Here is a 17,448-nt window from a genome sequence, read left to right as displayed (position 1 = left end):
AATACTTGCCACACAGAGATGAAAGATATATCTTTAGAAAGCTCAGAGTGTCTACTTTTAAATGAAAAAAAGAAAACAAACAAATATTCAAAAACAAATATTTACTGTTTATGTAATTCCTATGAAACCAACAATATTCCCTGTCTGACCTTATTATTTTTTAATTTGGCAACGGTAATTGTCTTACGGTAATTGTCCACATGAGCCAATAATATTCCATAGTGAGGAGCGGCTCGATTGCTTCAATAAATGCTCACTGCAAGCACTGTTTGAGTCACTTACGATGCGCATTTGAAAAGCAAAACGCACCAAACATGAAGAACACAGATAAACTATATTTTGGCCCAGTCTTGTGTTTATTGTCTTCATATTCAAAAAGTCAAAGCATTTCTATCTTCTTTTTATCCGGCTACAGATATAACTGTATTATGGATTTCCTGGACCGTCATAAGTTATGTGTGTTTTTAAAGCATAATGTGTTTTTAGTGCTCAATAATGCTCTCACCTCAATATCAAAAAATATTTAAAAAACTGAAGTAAATATGATAATTTTCATTCAGTGAGGGACTGTTGGTTTTTGGATGACTATTACCTGCTCTGCTATCCTGCTTTCAGACAGTGATTTTGCTGGGTGATGGCGGCACAGATGTGCAGTAATGTTGGAAGTGTTTTCATTTGAGTAGGCGACACGTGTAAAATTAATTTTTTTTGTTTACCATTTTTCATCCTCACTTAGCGGCAAAACCGAAATGTCCCCACACCACATATTTGAAAGACGGTGGTGCTTCCACGTACTGCAGCCTCACTTCCCCGTTCGCCATGCAAGGTTAAGCGCCCTTTAGAGCATAGCGATTGGATATTTACTCGGGGGGAGGCATTTCCTCACCTCAGAGCATAGACTCACAGGCACACACTAACAGAGCCAATTCAGAGAGAAATAAAAACCCCACAGAAATTATTTAAATGCAAAACCAAACAAACAAACGTAATTCACAAATGTGTATTGAATCTTAGATGTTGTGGATGTCAAGCAAATTGCAATCATGCTGGTGACATTTATGGCTGTTTGCTGAGAAGATTGTGACCCTAGACACAAAGGCAAGAGGTTTCCAGTTGGGCAGTGTTATTTCAAGAACACTATTGACATATAACTGCATATCATGTTCATTCAAATATTATTTTGATAATGACAGAAATAGGGAGTTGACTTTAAATTACTCTTATGAACATTAGATTGGCTGAAATGTGTGCCCACAGTGGTTCCACTGTGAATGTGTACAAAAAAACTGTGAAAGAAAAAAACAAGATCTTCTCTGTTTGCAGAAAGTGAAATGGACTTTCTCCCTGATTTAATCAGATTATTTAAAAGGAATTTAAGTGATTTTGTGTTTTATTTACTGTGTTGAGTTCTTTTAATAAATAGATAGTTTGTTGAACACTTTGGATAAGGGATTTCTTTCCTAACCTAAAAGTTACAGTTTGGGCCTCATTTGAAGACCAGAAAAAAGTAAGATGGATACATAGACGAACTGTGTCATATGGTGACATGATTGTGTCTTTTAACCCTTAAGAACCCGATGTGACGTGGGTGTCACAAACACTAATGATCATTGGAAAAGGTTTTTTTAAACGATTATACCTCACTTTCAACCCAGGAAGTCCCTAAGGGACATAAGGAACATCCAGGTTCAGTCATGTGACAATGTGTGCATTTTTGTTGCCATGGTAACATTTCCAAAATGGTGGTCTGTCTTGTGTGCACATGTTGCAGTGTCAGCACTTTTTAAAGATGCTTATTTTTGTTACTAAAGGTATGTTTCAACCCATGCAACAATTCTAATGTTTTAATAACATATCCTAGATTACACTTGACTTGATTTTAAAACGTTTCTTGTACAAATTGATATAAAACAAGTTTTGCAAATGTTGTTGTGACATATGTGTCACATCGGGTTTTTAACAGTAAAACAGTAGGTGGAATTTTGATGTGACGTATGTGTCACATTAAGAAAAATGCTAATGAACTGCTCAAATAATTTAGCTGATTCAATTATTTTAGTATTATATATATTCTGCTGCTCAATTCAAAGCATATTTTAAACAAAAAAATGTCAAATTAATAACATTGTTAAAGGGTAACTAAGCCCCTGATCAGAGCCTGACTCCACCCACTGGCAATATTTGAAAAATGCTGTAAAAGTGGGCAGAGCCCAGCGGACGGAGGGGCGTGCACCTGAGACGCATCTCTCTGTAGGCATGGGTGTGGTTAGCTGGTGCCTGCTTACCTCACAGGGCACCACAAATTGAAAATTCAACTGCAGTAGCCACCGTTCAACCTGAAGAGGACAGCACTCAGATGTTTTTACACCATATATTGTAGAATTAAAACACTTTATACCCAAATGTCTAAAAAATGACTTGAATCAATGAACAGCAATAATAAAGCCCCAGTCTTACAGATCATTAACTAAAGAAAGTTGGTTTAGGGTTTACCCTTTTATGAAATGTATTTTGAAAATATGTTGCATACCTGTAACTAAAACAGCTATGCAACATATGGTACAAAACACCATATTTATTATTATTCAGTTTGCACATTTTCGCGTTGTGAAAAAATAATCAAAAAATGTATTTCTGGTTAAACCGTATACCTGAAAAGGTAGAATTTTGCAATGTTATTGCACTACATGCATGTTCAACATGTTGACCTCCGGTGTGAGGTAGTTATTTATTTTTATTCATTTTGCACATTTTCGAGTTGTGAAAAAATAATCTAAAAATGTATTTATGATTAAACCGTATAACTGAGAAGGTTAACTTTTGAAGTTACAAAACAGTTGTTGTAAAATGTAATGGTCACAGTTGTGTGGTTTTGAAATATGTGGCAAAGCAAATAAAATGCAAAAACTATTACTTCTGAAATTTTTTTTATTTTATTTATCTTCACAGAAAAGTAATAATTTAGAAAATGTTGTGGAAAAGAAAATAAACAGAAAAAAAATGTTATTTAGCAAGAAAACTGACCAAATTATTTTTTTTCCAAATGCATCATAAAAGCCCAATGTGACATATATGTCACATTAAAAATGCACCATAAACGCCCAATGTGACATATATGTCACATTACAGATCTTTGACAAGGAGTGGTTGTTTTTAAAAAACAACGGCAGAAACATGTTTTAAGTGGTCCAATTAGTCTGTTTTATATGCCCCATAATTTTCCTATAAGGGGAAATTGGTCCGGGTTCTTATGGGTTAAAAGTGAGAATAGGGTTTGCCCGTTATGGGTGATGACAATATAATGTGTCTAGCGTCACTTGCTTATGGTAGAGAAATGAACATTCAATTCACGGGCAACAGCTCTGGTGGACATTCCTGCAGTCAGCATCCCAATTCCACGCTCCCTCAAAACTTGTGACGTGTGGCATTGTGCTGTGTGATAAAACTGCACATTTTAGAGTGGACTTTATTGTGGCCAGCCTAAGGCACACCTGTGCAATAATCATGCTGTCTAATCAGCATCTTGATATGCCACACCAGTGAGGTGGATGGATTACCTTGTCAAAGGAGAAGTGCTCACTAACAGATTTAGACAGATTTGTGAACAATATTTGAGAGAAATAGGCCTTTTGTGTACATAGAAAAAGTCTTAGATCTTTGAGTTCAGCTCATGAAAAAAGGGGGCAAAAACAAAAGTGTTGCGTTTACAATTTTGTTCAGTATATCCCTAAGTGGAGTATTCATTTCAGTTAAACTATTTTCACTACTACTTGCAGAATGAAATTCCTTTAAGACTTGTTCCACGTGCCGTACACTTACACATAACAGCCTATTGCACATACTGTACATATATTACACAATATAGCTAATACAAATACAAATGCAAATTATACACATACATAATATGAACTACAATGCTAAACACAGAGTGTGAGTCACAATCATGTAGCTAAATGTAAAACACTGTTTTGAAAAAAAAGGCCTACTCAAAGAAATACATACACTGTTACTGTTGAAGCCTCTTATTACTTTTCTTGATGGTTTCTTGAGTGTTCAATGTTATTGTGCTGTAAACTGGATGGAAAAGATTGGTTATAAAAAGCTTCGTTGAGCAAACAGTGAGGAACTTCTTCATTTATTTGTGCGTCATTTTACTTAATTGAACGATCCACCTGCATGTCTCTGCTCAGCCATGGTGCCTTGATCTAGAGACCTACGCGGGACGGATTTTTCTATCCCGCTCCCGAAAAATATATGTTACCTTCTTCTTCCAGCAAAAGTATAAATATATATTTTTTGTGTGCGTCCATGAAATAGCCTACTTTCAAGTTGTGTCACCACAACCTACACCATCAGTATAAATGCTCCCGATAATTTATTTGTCAAATTATAGCATCAACATTCAAAAAACACTGTTAATTTAACAGTGAAGCAAGCAGGCGACTGCGTGCATGGTTTGGCATGACAGCTACCTTAACAATTCCTAAAAAGCTGACATCTCAGTTCATCGCGATCTCACAAAGCTCTGTTATTATCAATGAAGCGGACTGCACAATGAATCTTTCATAATGTCTACTCTTTTGTTATAATCTGCATGTTGGATTTGCCAACATGCAGAATTCAGCACTGAGCAACATCTGATTGGCCATTGCATTCAAGAAATCAACACACGTCTGTGATTGGCTACATTGCACAACACTGCAAAAACATGTTATAAATAAATAAATAAATACTCTGCCTGTAGCCTATAACGTTTTTATTTTGATTTAGTTGTTTTTGCTGATTTTGTGCTACAGATGAATAACAATTTATTTATTTTTAGATGTTTAATTTTTAGATATTTCAATTTTGCGGGAGTACCGCAAATCGTTTTATTCTCCCGCAACCCGCACACACAAGTACCTTACCGCCCGTGCCCGCACATCAAATCTAGTCCTTTGCCACACTCTGTTGCTTTGGGTCCCGCGGGAGTGCAAGTCTCTACCTTGATCTGTGCCTCGAGCAGATGACGTAACTTTAAGGGAGGCGTAGCCAGACCCGTTTTACACGACCCAGTCCCTTTGCCCAATACTTTATTTTTCTTTCACAGAACTATTATTTTCTTTTGCAATGCTTTATTGATTTGCAAATATATGTGGCATGGATTTGACTCATTATTTCAGCTGTCATTGATTGTTTAAATTAATTATATATTTACACTCACCTAAAGGATTATTAGGAACACCATACTAATACTGTGTTTGACCCCCTTTCGCCTTCAGAACTGCCTTAATTCTACGTGGCATTGATTCAACAAGGTGCTGAAAGCATTCTTTAGAAATGTTGGCCCATATTGATAGGATAGCATCTTGCAGTTGATGGAGATTTGTAGGATGCACATCCAGGGCACGAAGCTCCCGTTCCACCACATCCCAAAGATGCTCTATTGGGTTGAGATCTGGTGACTGTGGGGGCCATTTTAGTACAGTGAACTCATTGTAATGTTCAAGAAACCAATTTGAAATGATTCTAGCTTTGTGACATGGTGCATTATCCTGCTGGAAGTAGCCATCAGAGGATGGGTACATGGCAGGGGCGGACTGGCCATCTGGAGCACCGGGACTCTTCCCGGTGGGCCGCTGGCCAATGTGGGCCGGCCCGGTACACATATAAAAATATATATATATATAAAAAATGATGGAAATCATAATATTACATTTCTTTTCTACGCAAATGGATGAGGGAATCGATCGCGCGGGCGCGGCCGACAATGAGTGTGTTTCGTGTGCTTCGTGTGCATGCATGTGAGTGTATTGCCCTCCCTCCCTGTTAAGTTTGGTCTACTCCATTGCGTATCTTGAAACACGCCCTCTTTCACGTCCTGGAAACACAGCAAGCCAACGCCGATGATCTAGCGCAGATGAAAGCCGACTGTGTTGTCGCCTCGCAAAAACACTGCAAAAACACACCGAGAGAACTACAGCCGACTGTCAGCTAGAATGCGCGTTCTACTGCGCCTGGGTGTAAATAAGACAACTGTCTATTTCTGCAGATAAATTCATCTATATTCGTAATTCAAAAAGAGAAACTGACGCTGCTGGCTGCAGATACACACCGTAAACAAAGCAGTGCGTGCTTACCGTTCTGAATATCAATCCTGCTAAACACTTTCTTTATTCCACTCCTCTCATGTTAATATTTAAATATTCGCCAAGGAACACTCAGGTAATATGACGTGACATTAGAACAGCCTTCTATCCAGTCCCTCCAGGATTTCACGATTTTTTTATGTGATTTTTGCGATCAAAATGACTGATTTTGTGGTGGTAATTTCCAGAAATTTGTGAAAAAATTTGCGATTTTTATATTTTATAATTAGGACATCACATTTACCATATATTATGTCAGATGCCCAATAGTCATACATGACACAAATCACAAACAAACTGCATAAAGCTTGTTTATTTGGTCTAATCAAATTTTTTTAAATTGTGCTGTAGCCTATTGTTGTTGCTTGATTAACATTAACAACAGCAGGTAAATTAGGTTACTGTCACTTTAAGATCTACTAGAGTAATGACAAACGGGGCGGCAGAAGCTCAGTGGTTCATGTAGGTTGTCTGCGAACCGAAAGGTTGGTGGTTCAATCCCCGGTTCCACCTGACCAAGTGTCGAGGTGTCCATGAGCAAGACACCTAACCCCAGCTGTCTGTGTGTGTGTGTGTGTGTGTGTGTGTGAGACACCTGACCCCGGCTGCTCCCGACGAGCTGGATGGCGCCTTGCATGGCAGACACCACCGTCGGTGTATGAATGAGTGTGTGAATGGGTGAATGTGAGGCAAATGTAAAGCGCTTTGGTGGCCATTCGGTCTGTGAAAGCGCTATATAAATGCAGTCCATTTACCATTTACCAAACGTCCCAATCAGTTATTACTGATTGTTTTACATAAATACTTGCCAAGATGAATATTTTGAAGTAATTGTAGCTATGTGTATTTGTTCAAGCGCTATAAAGAGAATTCAATATTCGAACTAGGCCGACAGGCGGTGACACGCAGTCAGTCAGTCAGTCAGTCACACACACACACACACACACTCGACTGGCTGAAATTAGTTCTCTTTCACGGTATACTGCGCTTTTAATAATTCTTTTTAGTACCATCGAGCATATCATACTTTTTGTTATGTCATTCAATCATGTTAAACGCGTTAATAAGTTTGCCGTACTGCCTGATGAAAACCTGGGCGCTTATGTGAGAGGGCAGGAGAGACGCATTTTCTTTTGCCATGTTTCTGAGAGACCGCTCACAGACATCACGCGTGCGCAACATCTATTCTGTACCCACGTAAAAATGCATTGAAACTTTAATTAACTAGAGATATTTCAATTGGGTGATTATAATTTAATGTTTTGTTAGGTCTTTTTTTTGAATTTTTGTGATTATTTTGCGGTTAAATTAGGAATTATGCAGGATCGCCAAAAAATGCGACATTTTGTTGATTTTGCGTTATATTCAGCGATCGCAGAATCGCGAAAAACTGGAGGGACTGTCTATCTGTGCTGTTTTGACTTCTTTGCTCTCTGTTTTGCTATTATACTCGTGCAGTGCACTGACTCGTTCACTATGCTGAACAGCCAATCAGAGTTCCCTCTTTCACCGACATGTCGAATCGGCCGAAAAAAAGCCGAAGAGGACCAATTGCAGCCGACGGTTAAAAAAAGCATTAGAGGTAGATGCTGTGAAATGCTTCAAATTAACAGATTATACATTTGGCGCGAAGAGTAGCAGTTCAACAGGCTCTGATGGCTCTAGCTCCCCCTGACTAGCTGATATGCTGTCTTTCTTGATCGTTTTATATTAGCCTAATAATGTTGTGTGTTCCTCTGTTTGTTTCCCTTTGGTTTTACAAATATGACCTAATATATGTTGTGTTACTTAAAATAAATGTTTAAATAGCATTTATTTTTGTATTGTGTTATATTTTTATGCTATAAGTGGTGTTAAAAAATATTCTGCACATTAATGAGCCAATGTGTTATGATTTGGGATGTGGTGGGCTGCTGTGGGCCAGAAAGTCCAGGGCCACTTTTTGGTCCCAGTCCGCCCCTGGTACATGGTGGCCATAAAGGGATGGACATGGTCAGAAACAATGCTCAGGTAGGCCGTGGCATTTAAACGATGCCCAATTGGCACTAAGGGGACTAAAGTGTGCCAAGGAAACATCCCCCACACCATTACACCACCACCACCAGCCTGCACAGTGGTAACAAGGCATGATGGATCCATGTTCTCATTCTGTTTACGCCAAATTCTGACTCTACCATCTGAATGTCTCAACAGAAATCGAGACTCATCAGACCAGGCAACATTTTTCCAGTCTTCAACTGTCTAATTTTGGTGAGCTCTTGCAAATTGTAGCCTCTTTTTCCTATTTGTAGTGGAGATGAGTGGTACCCGGTGGGGTCTTCTGCTGTTGTAGCCCATCCGCCTCAAGGTTGTGCGTGTTGTGGCTTCACAAATGCTTTGCAGCATACCTCGGTTGTAACGAGTGGTTATTTCAATCAAAGTTGCTCTTATCAGCTTGAATCAGTCGGCCCATTCTCCTCTGACCTCTAGCATCAACAAGGCATTTTCGCCCACAGGACTGCCGCATACTGGATGTTTTTCCCTTTTCACACCATTCTTTGTAAACCCTAGAAATGGTTGTGCGTGAAAATCCCAGTAACTGAGCAGATTGTGAAATACTCAGACCGGCCCGTCTGGCACCAACAACCATGCCACGCTCAAAATTGCTTAAATCACCTTTCTTTCCCATTCTGACATTCAGTTTGGAGTTCAGGAGATTGTCTTGACCAGGAAAACACGCCTAAATGCATTGAAGCAACTGCCATGTGATTGGTTGATTAGATAATTGCATTAATGAGAAATTGAACAGGTGTTCCTAATAATCCTTTAAGTGAGTGTATTGTTGCTCTGTTTTTTTATTTATTTTACGATTCTTTTAATTTGCGGAATTTTTTTATATCTTTGTACTTTTTTTGCAGTTCTGTATCCTAGTTTGCAAAACTTTATTTTCTTTTGCAATACTTTATTGTTTTGCAAATATATGTGTCATGGATCATGCCTCCATCTATTCACAATCTCCCACAGACACTTTTTCAAAACAAACCGCATCATCTTAGTGGTAAAGAGGTTTCCCATCACAATATTGCATCACAATGACTATAGCTACATTGTTCCCTTTGAGAGGGTGTTGATGTCAGATGTCAAGGTCATCCAAACAGCCACAAACCAAAATGCCAGCATGAATGAGCCACTTGATTTAGGAGGCTGTTGTGTTTTCTATCTCTTTACATGAGTTCAAGAACTTATTGAACAACATAGCATTCAACAATCATGAAAAGATAGCATTGCTAACAAAAATCTACACTTGCACTAAAGTTTCTCAGCCTATAACAGCTTCAGGCAAGCATGGTCTACAAGTGGACATATTGTCCCTCTGTCAACAATCAAGGTGTCAAGAACACAGTGGTTGAGTGATACTATACAGTTCTAGTAAAATATGGTAACACATTTAAGATAATACATTTTGGGGTTGATACAATTTTTTCTGTCTTTGAAAGAAGTCTCTTCTGCCCACCAAGGCTGCTTTTATTTGAACAAAGATACAGTAAAAACAGTAATATTGTTACCATATTATTAACATTTAAAATTACTGTTTTCTATTTTAATATATTTTAAAATGTCATTTATTCCTGTGATGGTAAAGCTTAAATTTCAGCAGCCATTATTCCATTCTTCAGTGTCATATGATCCTTCAGAACTCATTCTAATATGCTGATTTGGTGCATTTCTCATTATTATTGGCTAATTTGATATAATATGGATAATTTCATGTGCACATAAAGTAAATGTTTATGTTATCGTATCTGTTAAAGTTAAAGTTAACTCTTTACCCACCATTGAAGGAATTTTCCGTCATTTGTGAGAAAGCACTTCCCCGCCATTGACGGAATTTTCCGGCTTTCCGTGTTTTCACTCTTATGCGGTAGGGGGCGCTATAACACATTTTCTGAAAGAGTACTGAATCTCCAGATCAAAACACTCATTCGTTCATTTCCTATGGAGATTCGCAGACTGCATGCGAATGGGTCCGAAACGGGTCCGACCGAGTGGGGTGCGAAGAAAATCGTGTCCGTTGGTCATCCGGATGCGTTAAAAAAATTTAACTCTTGCGAAAAGCTACAGACGGTTCCTATCCGACAATTCCAGCGGAGGTTACCGTTGCTATTAGGGGTGGAGCCGAACCCGAATACGGTATTCGGAAAGGTACAAATAACGTGTTTTTTACGAATAGTTAATTTCGAACAAATACTTAAAAAAATATTTGTATTCGGGAACAAGAAAAACTTTATATCAAAAAGCTGCGTTTCCTCACAAGACCGCAGTGCATGCACGGATGAGTGAGTGAGTGACGTTAAGGAAGAGGTGACTGACACAGGCTGCTCCACAGACACAGCAACAGAGAGGGCTCGGCTGAGCGAAAAAACACTTAACTGCATCACTGTTTTTGTTGAATAGATTTTTGTACCTTAACTGGGTTCTGGAGGCAGTATATAACTTTCGGGAAGCGGATCTGATCGGGAGATTATTCCATTACGCTGCATTATTGACGTCTGCAGTCGAGTGCTCTCATGTTCGCTCTGTTTACGTAGCTCTGTTAGCTCAGTAATTTAGACAATAGGCTGTTGACAGAGTAACGTTAACGTTCGGTTAAAAAGGTAAAAAAAATGCTTGTGTAGTTGTGTCGAATTGTATATACTTGTGGGAGTTATATGGTACGCAGACATCCCAAGTCTCTATTGATAGCGGCTCCCTGAAATTAGTTCAAATCTCCCGGAATCTAACGCGCATGCGAGACAGAACATACCGTACTGTGCTCCAAACCGTGTAGCGCGCGCACGGAAGAGAGGGAGAGAGCGAGAGACTTTGCGTGTGTGGGTCTTGGTCTACCCGCTTCCGACGGTTTTCACTGTGTAGTACGACGTCCGTTGGGGGCATATTGCGTATTACGGAGCTGATTTCAACTGCCAGTGTGAAGGCGGCGTTAGGGGTGCTGGATGTAGTCTTTGACAAAAACGCGATTTTATCAGCTTTTTGCTTAAAAAGTTGCTTTTTTTATGAAACTTACCCACATTCAAGTGTTGATAAAAAAAAAGAATGCATGAAGCTAGAATAAAACTGTTTTATTCTAGCTGACAGAATATCCTAATTGAAGATAGTTAACTTCACATCAGCAACATAAATTCATCAACTAACCATTCAGAGATGTCCTGTTGCATTCTACATGTGGTCACTTATTATTGAGTCTCTCCATCTTTGACTGACTCCGTTTTAACATTAAAGGGAGAACAGTTTCTGTCATTTTAGTGTGTCTGCGTGAGGTAATCGCAGCTGCTACCCATAGACTGTAAAAAAAAAAAATGGATGTAGTGTCCGTGATGTCACCCGTAGGTTTCTGAAGAGCGTTTTTGAAGCCTAAAGTGGGCGGGGCCTCTTGTCACTACCGGATAAAATAAAATGGACAAAGAGGCGGGACGTGGGTGGAGCTGAGGTGCTAATGTTATATGCTACTGGCCTCGCGCTAACGTGACAGCTGTTTGAAGAAGTAAAGCCAATAGTTAAAGTTCATGTTTTTGCCCTTCGAAATATTATAATAGTTAAAAGACGTAACTAAAAGTGAGACTGTGTATCGTGATGTATTATTATTCTGCTATAAAAATGTATTATCATGCAGTAACTTACAATATTGCTCTGAGCTTGTGCGTGTGGCACTGATTAATGCGCATACATGTCAGTCAGCATGGCATCGCACCGCACGTCAAGTTCGTAAAGAGCTTTATTCAGTCCATTTTAATCTGATATCTGATTTTGGCCGCCTCTCAATTTCTCAAATGGGTTAAACCAAAGATATTATCTCAGAAGTTCAAGTAAATGCACTAGAAATCCGCGCTCATTCAAGGGTGTGCATCTACTGCATGGACGGAGAGAAACCACTGTCACTTGCAGGATTACATCTGACGGTACTTTTTATTTAACACTAAAAAGATAAATAAGCATATCTGTTCCGTGAGAGCAACAGTACCGCATAACGAGTGTGGTCTCTATATCTATAGACGTTTTTAGCAACAAAATTGTCAGACATCCATCCATTAACGTTAGTGCATGCGAGGAAAACAACTGGAAATACAGCGTTGGTTATTCTCTCCATACTCGACAACAACGGAATCCAATGGCGTGGGCGAAGGTATAATGCGTGTATTAAATTGTATGAAATAATCCCGAAAAAAGCACAAACACGGCAGCGATGGCAAGTACAGCAGCTGCTGGAATTAGCTGAGAGTGACGTTAACAGACAGTAGACAAACGGCTAGCAGTGACAGCAGCCGCAATCCACCTGTCACTCAAGTGGCCACGCCCTTAATTATGCAGGCTTAATATAATTTAAACGGATGACTTGTAAAAAAATTCACCCCCCTCACAGTTGTCATGAAGGGCAAAATAAGCTATAAAGACCAAAACCACTTTTTGCTCCAGGCTGTAAACATGTTTTTTTCTGCTGGAAAGTTGGGTATTTTAACATGGGGGAGATGCAGATTTCACTCACTTTTGCAGCCAGCCTCAAGCGATCAGTAGATAAATTGCAGTTTAATTCACTTCCGTGTTGGTTTCAAGAGAGAGACAGGGAGGTTGCCGCTTGCTGCTAACACACACGAGCTCTTGAAACCCCGCCCTCTGCAGCAGCTCATTTGCATTTAAAGGGCCAGGCACAAAACAGTGCGTTTTTGCAAACCCTCAAAAAGTGACAACTTGAACATGCTATATAAAAATATCTGTGGGGTATTTTGTGCTAAAACTTCACACACACACTCTGGGGACATCAGAGACTTATTTTACATCTTGTGAAAATGGCATTTTACCACAAAAGCAGAGGATCTGTTCTTTCTTTTGATATATTGCATGTGCGTGTACTTTGGGTATGAGCACAAAATTTTGCGCAATATGCGCAATCCCTCGTCAAAATTCAAGCCCTGTAACACCAACAATATTCATCTAGAGCAAATGAAACGAGTGAGTGAGGGGAGGCAAGTTTGTATGTCAACTCACTGTCGGTAGAGATGAGCGAGCGAGAAAGCTCAGCTGGTATACGAGTAATGGAAAATATGGTACAGTATGTGGAAAATGAGTATTGGAAGCGTTTCAGATATTTCAGTATCGATATGTACTGAAAAATCAATATTCTTGACAACACTATATTTCACGTATTTCAGATGCCTTTTTAAAGTCTACAAATGAAAAATGTATGTATTATATATCAAATTCAATATATTTTCGCCCATTACAACAGCTGTCAGCTGAAAATGTTTTGCCATCACCTTGGCATTTGTTGCACTGTATTTCATTCTTGTCATACAGACACAGCAAGATTCTGAGCTGAAAGCATTGGTACATTTTAGGAAGTGCCAGATGTGAACATGCTGTTAGTGTGGATGCGAACCCATGGCAACACACCGGAAATATGCAGAGCAGGGATTTTGGAAAAATATTACATTAATTAACGTAAACTAGTATTATATTTTAAAACGTTTCCTGCTTACGGACGAATACAGTAGAAACAACAGGCCTCCATTGTCACGTTCCTCACGGGGTCATGGGATGAGGCTGAAGCAGTGTTGTTTTCGTCAACGATGACGATAACGAAATGATTTCGTTGACGCACTTTTTTTTTATGACGATAACGTGACGATGACTAGCTAAAAATGGCTCTAAGGTGACTAAAACATGACGAGACGTTTTCGAGTTTTCGTTGACAAGACGAGACGGAACGAAAATGATTATAAGTCTGACGTTCACAATCACAAGCATGTCATTTCTGCCTATTTTGCGTGAAATCTGTCTGTTTTGAGCTAAAAAACAGTATCAGCAATGCTGCCGCTTCCTTGTTTTGGGTAGGCTATACCCATGCCGCCGCGCGCACCAGATTCCACACAACACACCTGCGGCTAGTCACTCACCACACATCTTCGAAGGACCACGGCAGCGATCGAAGCCAATAGACGGGCTTGGTGGTCGGAAACGACGAGATGATTTATGGACATACTTTCAGTTTCAGTATAGTCCAGCGGTTCTCAAAGTGTGGGGCGCGCCCCACTGGCGTGACAGGTCTCCTTCAAACGGGAGGAAATTTTCCGTTTTATGCCTTTGTATCTTTATTCGCTCATGGCGTCCGCATTGTCAACTTCATCTTTGCTGCGAAACCGAAAACTCCAGTTTATTAATAAACAATTAAATGTCCCCTTGCTTTTTTTTTTTACACATTCATAATCATTACTTTTGCCGGTTCTTTGTGGCAAGCTTTATGCGTGCCGTCGTGCGCTTGAGTACGGCTATAACGCTCATTATCCTGTATAGCCTATTTAAGTAATTAAATTAATATAAAGGGGCGATTTGTCCACTAATGGCTTAAATGAACAACTACTAGTCGACTAGAATAAAAACTTTAGTCGGAGGCAGCTCTTATTCCACATATTCTCGAACCAGCAGGCCATTCTGTGTTGAGCGCGCGAGCCTGAGCTGAATGAGCGAGCCGAGGAATATTCAGAAATGCGCTCTCCGCTCATGCTCTGATCGGAACAAAGGAATATTACAATAATTAATCATTAGTTTATATCTTATACACTGCCCATACACTAACCATCATTTTAATCCCATATCAACCACAGTATGTTATGTCTATTTTATCTATTTTAAAAAAAAAATCACGTTTTTATGTGTAGGCTAAAGGCAGAGAGCTGTGTGCATTCTTCTTCCCTTTGCCACATCATATCTCTGTGAGATGGGCTTTTCAGCTTCACTGAAAACAAAGTACAGATCTCAGCTGAACATTGAGCATGACTTTTGAGAAATTGTGCAATGCAAAACAGGCTCATTGCAGCCACTAATGCAGGGATAAATAGACCTGTCTTGCCAAATGGATTTCTATTCTTTTCTCTTTTTTTAACAGATTGCAAAGTGGCACTTTTATTTCTTTTCCATTTTTGAACTTGATACAAATTGACACAGCTGCACTTTTATTTTCTCTAATTTTTAAAGACTAATTTTTTTTTTTACTAAAATTGACTAAAACTTGACTAAAACCTTTTTTTGTTTTCGTCGACTAAAACTTGACTAAAACTATTAAGTTTATAAGTGACTAAAATGTGACTAAAACTAAAAAGCATTTTCGTCCAAAAGACTAAGACTAAGACTAAAACTAAAAGGGCTGCCAAAAACAACACTGGGCTGAAGGGTGGTATATGGAGATAAGGAACTCACACAGGCTGCGAGAACTCCGGAGGCTCATCGTTGACGTTGGCCATACGAAGACGCACAGTGGCCGTGCCGGTTCGGGGCACCTCACCCTTATCCACCGCCATCACTACGAATTCATACAGGTGGTTGAGCCTCTCATAATCCAGAGGGCCTGACGGGAATATGGTGCCATGGGCTGAAATGGTGAAATCTGGACTAAGCGTGTAGTATGTGATATCTGCATTCTGCTCCGAATCACAATCACTGGCTGATACTGCAAAAGAGAAAGAAAAACAGGACATGGGTGTTAAAACAAAAAAGCTGCACTATGAGAAGTGCACAATCAGCTAATAGGATCAATCTTTATTTGAGCTTCCCTGTGTAAATAGCTTGGGCATAATGCGCTTGTCAAATAAACGACTAGAACGGTTATACATGACTGGAAATCATAAGATCCCAAGCTGTGAGTCTTATTGCATCTGACAACTACAGTAAAATGCAATGCCGTTCAATAAGGTGTGAGCCTGTTTCAAATGAACTTCAGAATAAGGCACTGCATACACAGTAGCTGCTTTTCACATCAACTCAACTAGTGTCGACATAAGGGGGTAAACATTTCTCAAGCCGAGGTCCAGTTTTCCTGATTCTGCACTTTAGGAAGCCCAAAGTTTTTGCTGAATTGTATATTACACATTTTAAGTTATAAACTTATAAGCAACATTATAAACATTAAGCATTATAAACAACATATCCAAATAAATAAATAAATGTTCGACTCAGACAAAAAACTGCAGAGACATCTATTTTTGCTAAACAATAAAAAAATATTATTTAAAAAATGTAAAAAAAAAAAAACTGAAATACAAAAACAATATTTACCTGAAATATTGCCTAATTTGATATATGGAGGCAAAACTGGATTTAAGGACGGTAAGCGGTAACACTATTTCGATAGTCCACTTTAGACATTGTAACAACTATAAGAAACTTTGCAACTACATGCCAACTACCAGTCATTAGAGTATTAGTAGATCATCTGAGTAATGTCTGCTAACACTTTATTGTGATGCTCCTCCAACAGACATTCTACTGACTATAAGGGCTGCACGACGTATCACTTTAGCATTGATATCGCGATGTCATGTATAGGGATCGTAGTTGATCGGTGATCCGTACAGGCCAGCTGCTCCCCGATTCAGAACGCATGTGAGTTGCGGATTATTTGCAAAGTTTATCATTTGCATGTGTTTTTAAGTCGAATCAGCCATCAAGTGCAAGAGGACTCGCGCACTGTTTTCTGTGCGCACACACATAGCCGAGCGGACAGCACGTGAACACCCAATTCAGTTATCTTTCTTTTGAGCTTAAACGGACACGTGCACGCAAAATGAAGTCAAAATGCCTGTCTCGGCGAGTATCCTCGTGAACACAGTTGGTTATGTGTAGTAAACTGAGAAAGAAAACGAATTCGTGTCATTTATATTAGGCCGTAGGTCCGTGGATTCATCTGAAAGGGACAGCAGCCAAACATACATGCAGCTCTTGTGTCACCAATGGTGATCAAACAACAAAAGAGAAAATGACTTGTAGCTTTAACAAAGACAAATTGTATTAATTAATTAATTATATTAGTTATATTTCATTTAGAAAGTGAATAGTGTTATTTTTACATTTGATTATTCAATTGTTGTACCTGAATACTGTTAGATTTACCTGAAAAACAAAGCACTGCTTATTTCAATTGTATCTTCCTTCTATTGTATTCATCTATGCTCTAATTTGTTTATAATTTTCTATGCAGATTCACTCCTCTACAAAATCACCCCAATTATTATAGAATGATTATTTCTTTTCAAATAGAGCTATTCAAATCATCTGGTGAAATTGTTTTTATATCACAATAATATATCGCAGAAAAACAAAATATCACAATGTACGTTTTTTCCAATATCGTGCCGCCCTAACCCGAACCCTAACACAGAGCTGCCAACTCTCACGCATTGGCCGTGAGACACACGCATTTGATTGGTTTCACACGCTCACACGCCACACCCCCGATTTCTCACGCTGAAGTGTCAACCTGGGGTGCATTTCCCGAAAGCATCGTTAGCCTACT

The 17,448-nt window shown here is 39.1% G+C and overlaps 1 protein-coding gene across 3 annotated transcripts in view; it reads right to left on the bottom strand.

Annotated features, from left to right (window-relative positions):
- si:ch211-186j3.6 (neural-cadherin) overlaps window positions 1–17,448 on the bottom strand; it is a 380,887-nt gene that overhangs the window by 159,950 nt on the left and 203,489 nt on the right. For all 3 annotated transcript variants that reach the window (XM_056242529.1, XM_056242538.1, XM_056242521.1), the window contains exon 6: window positions 15,357–15,606. In XM_056242529.1, the coding sequence (XP_056098504.1) occupies window positions 15,357–15,606 (250 nt within the window). The remainder of the gene's footprint in view (window positions 1–15,356; window positions 15,607–17,448) is intronic.

This window comes from Rhinichthys klamathensis, unplaced genomic scaffold, assembly GCF_029890125.1.
Source record: "Rhinichthys klamathensis goyatoka isolate OS25496 unplaced genomic scaffold, OSU_Roscu_1.1 h1tg000022l_1, whole genome shotgun sequence".
Lineage (NCBI taxonomy): Eukaryota > Metazoa > Chordata > Actinopteri > Cypriniformes > Leuciscidae > Rhinichthys > Rhinichthys klamathensis.
The sequence above is the reverse complement of the archived record's forward strand: the minus strand, read 5'-3'. Positions and strand labels throughout refer to the sequence as shown.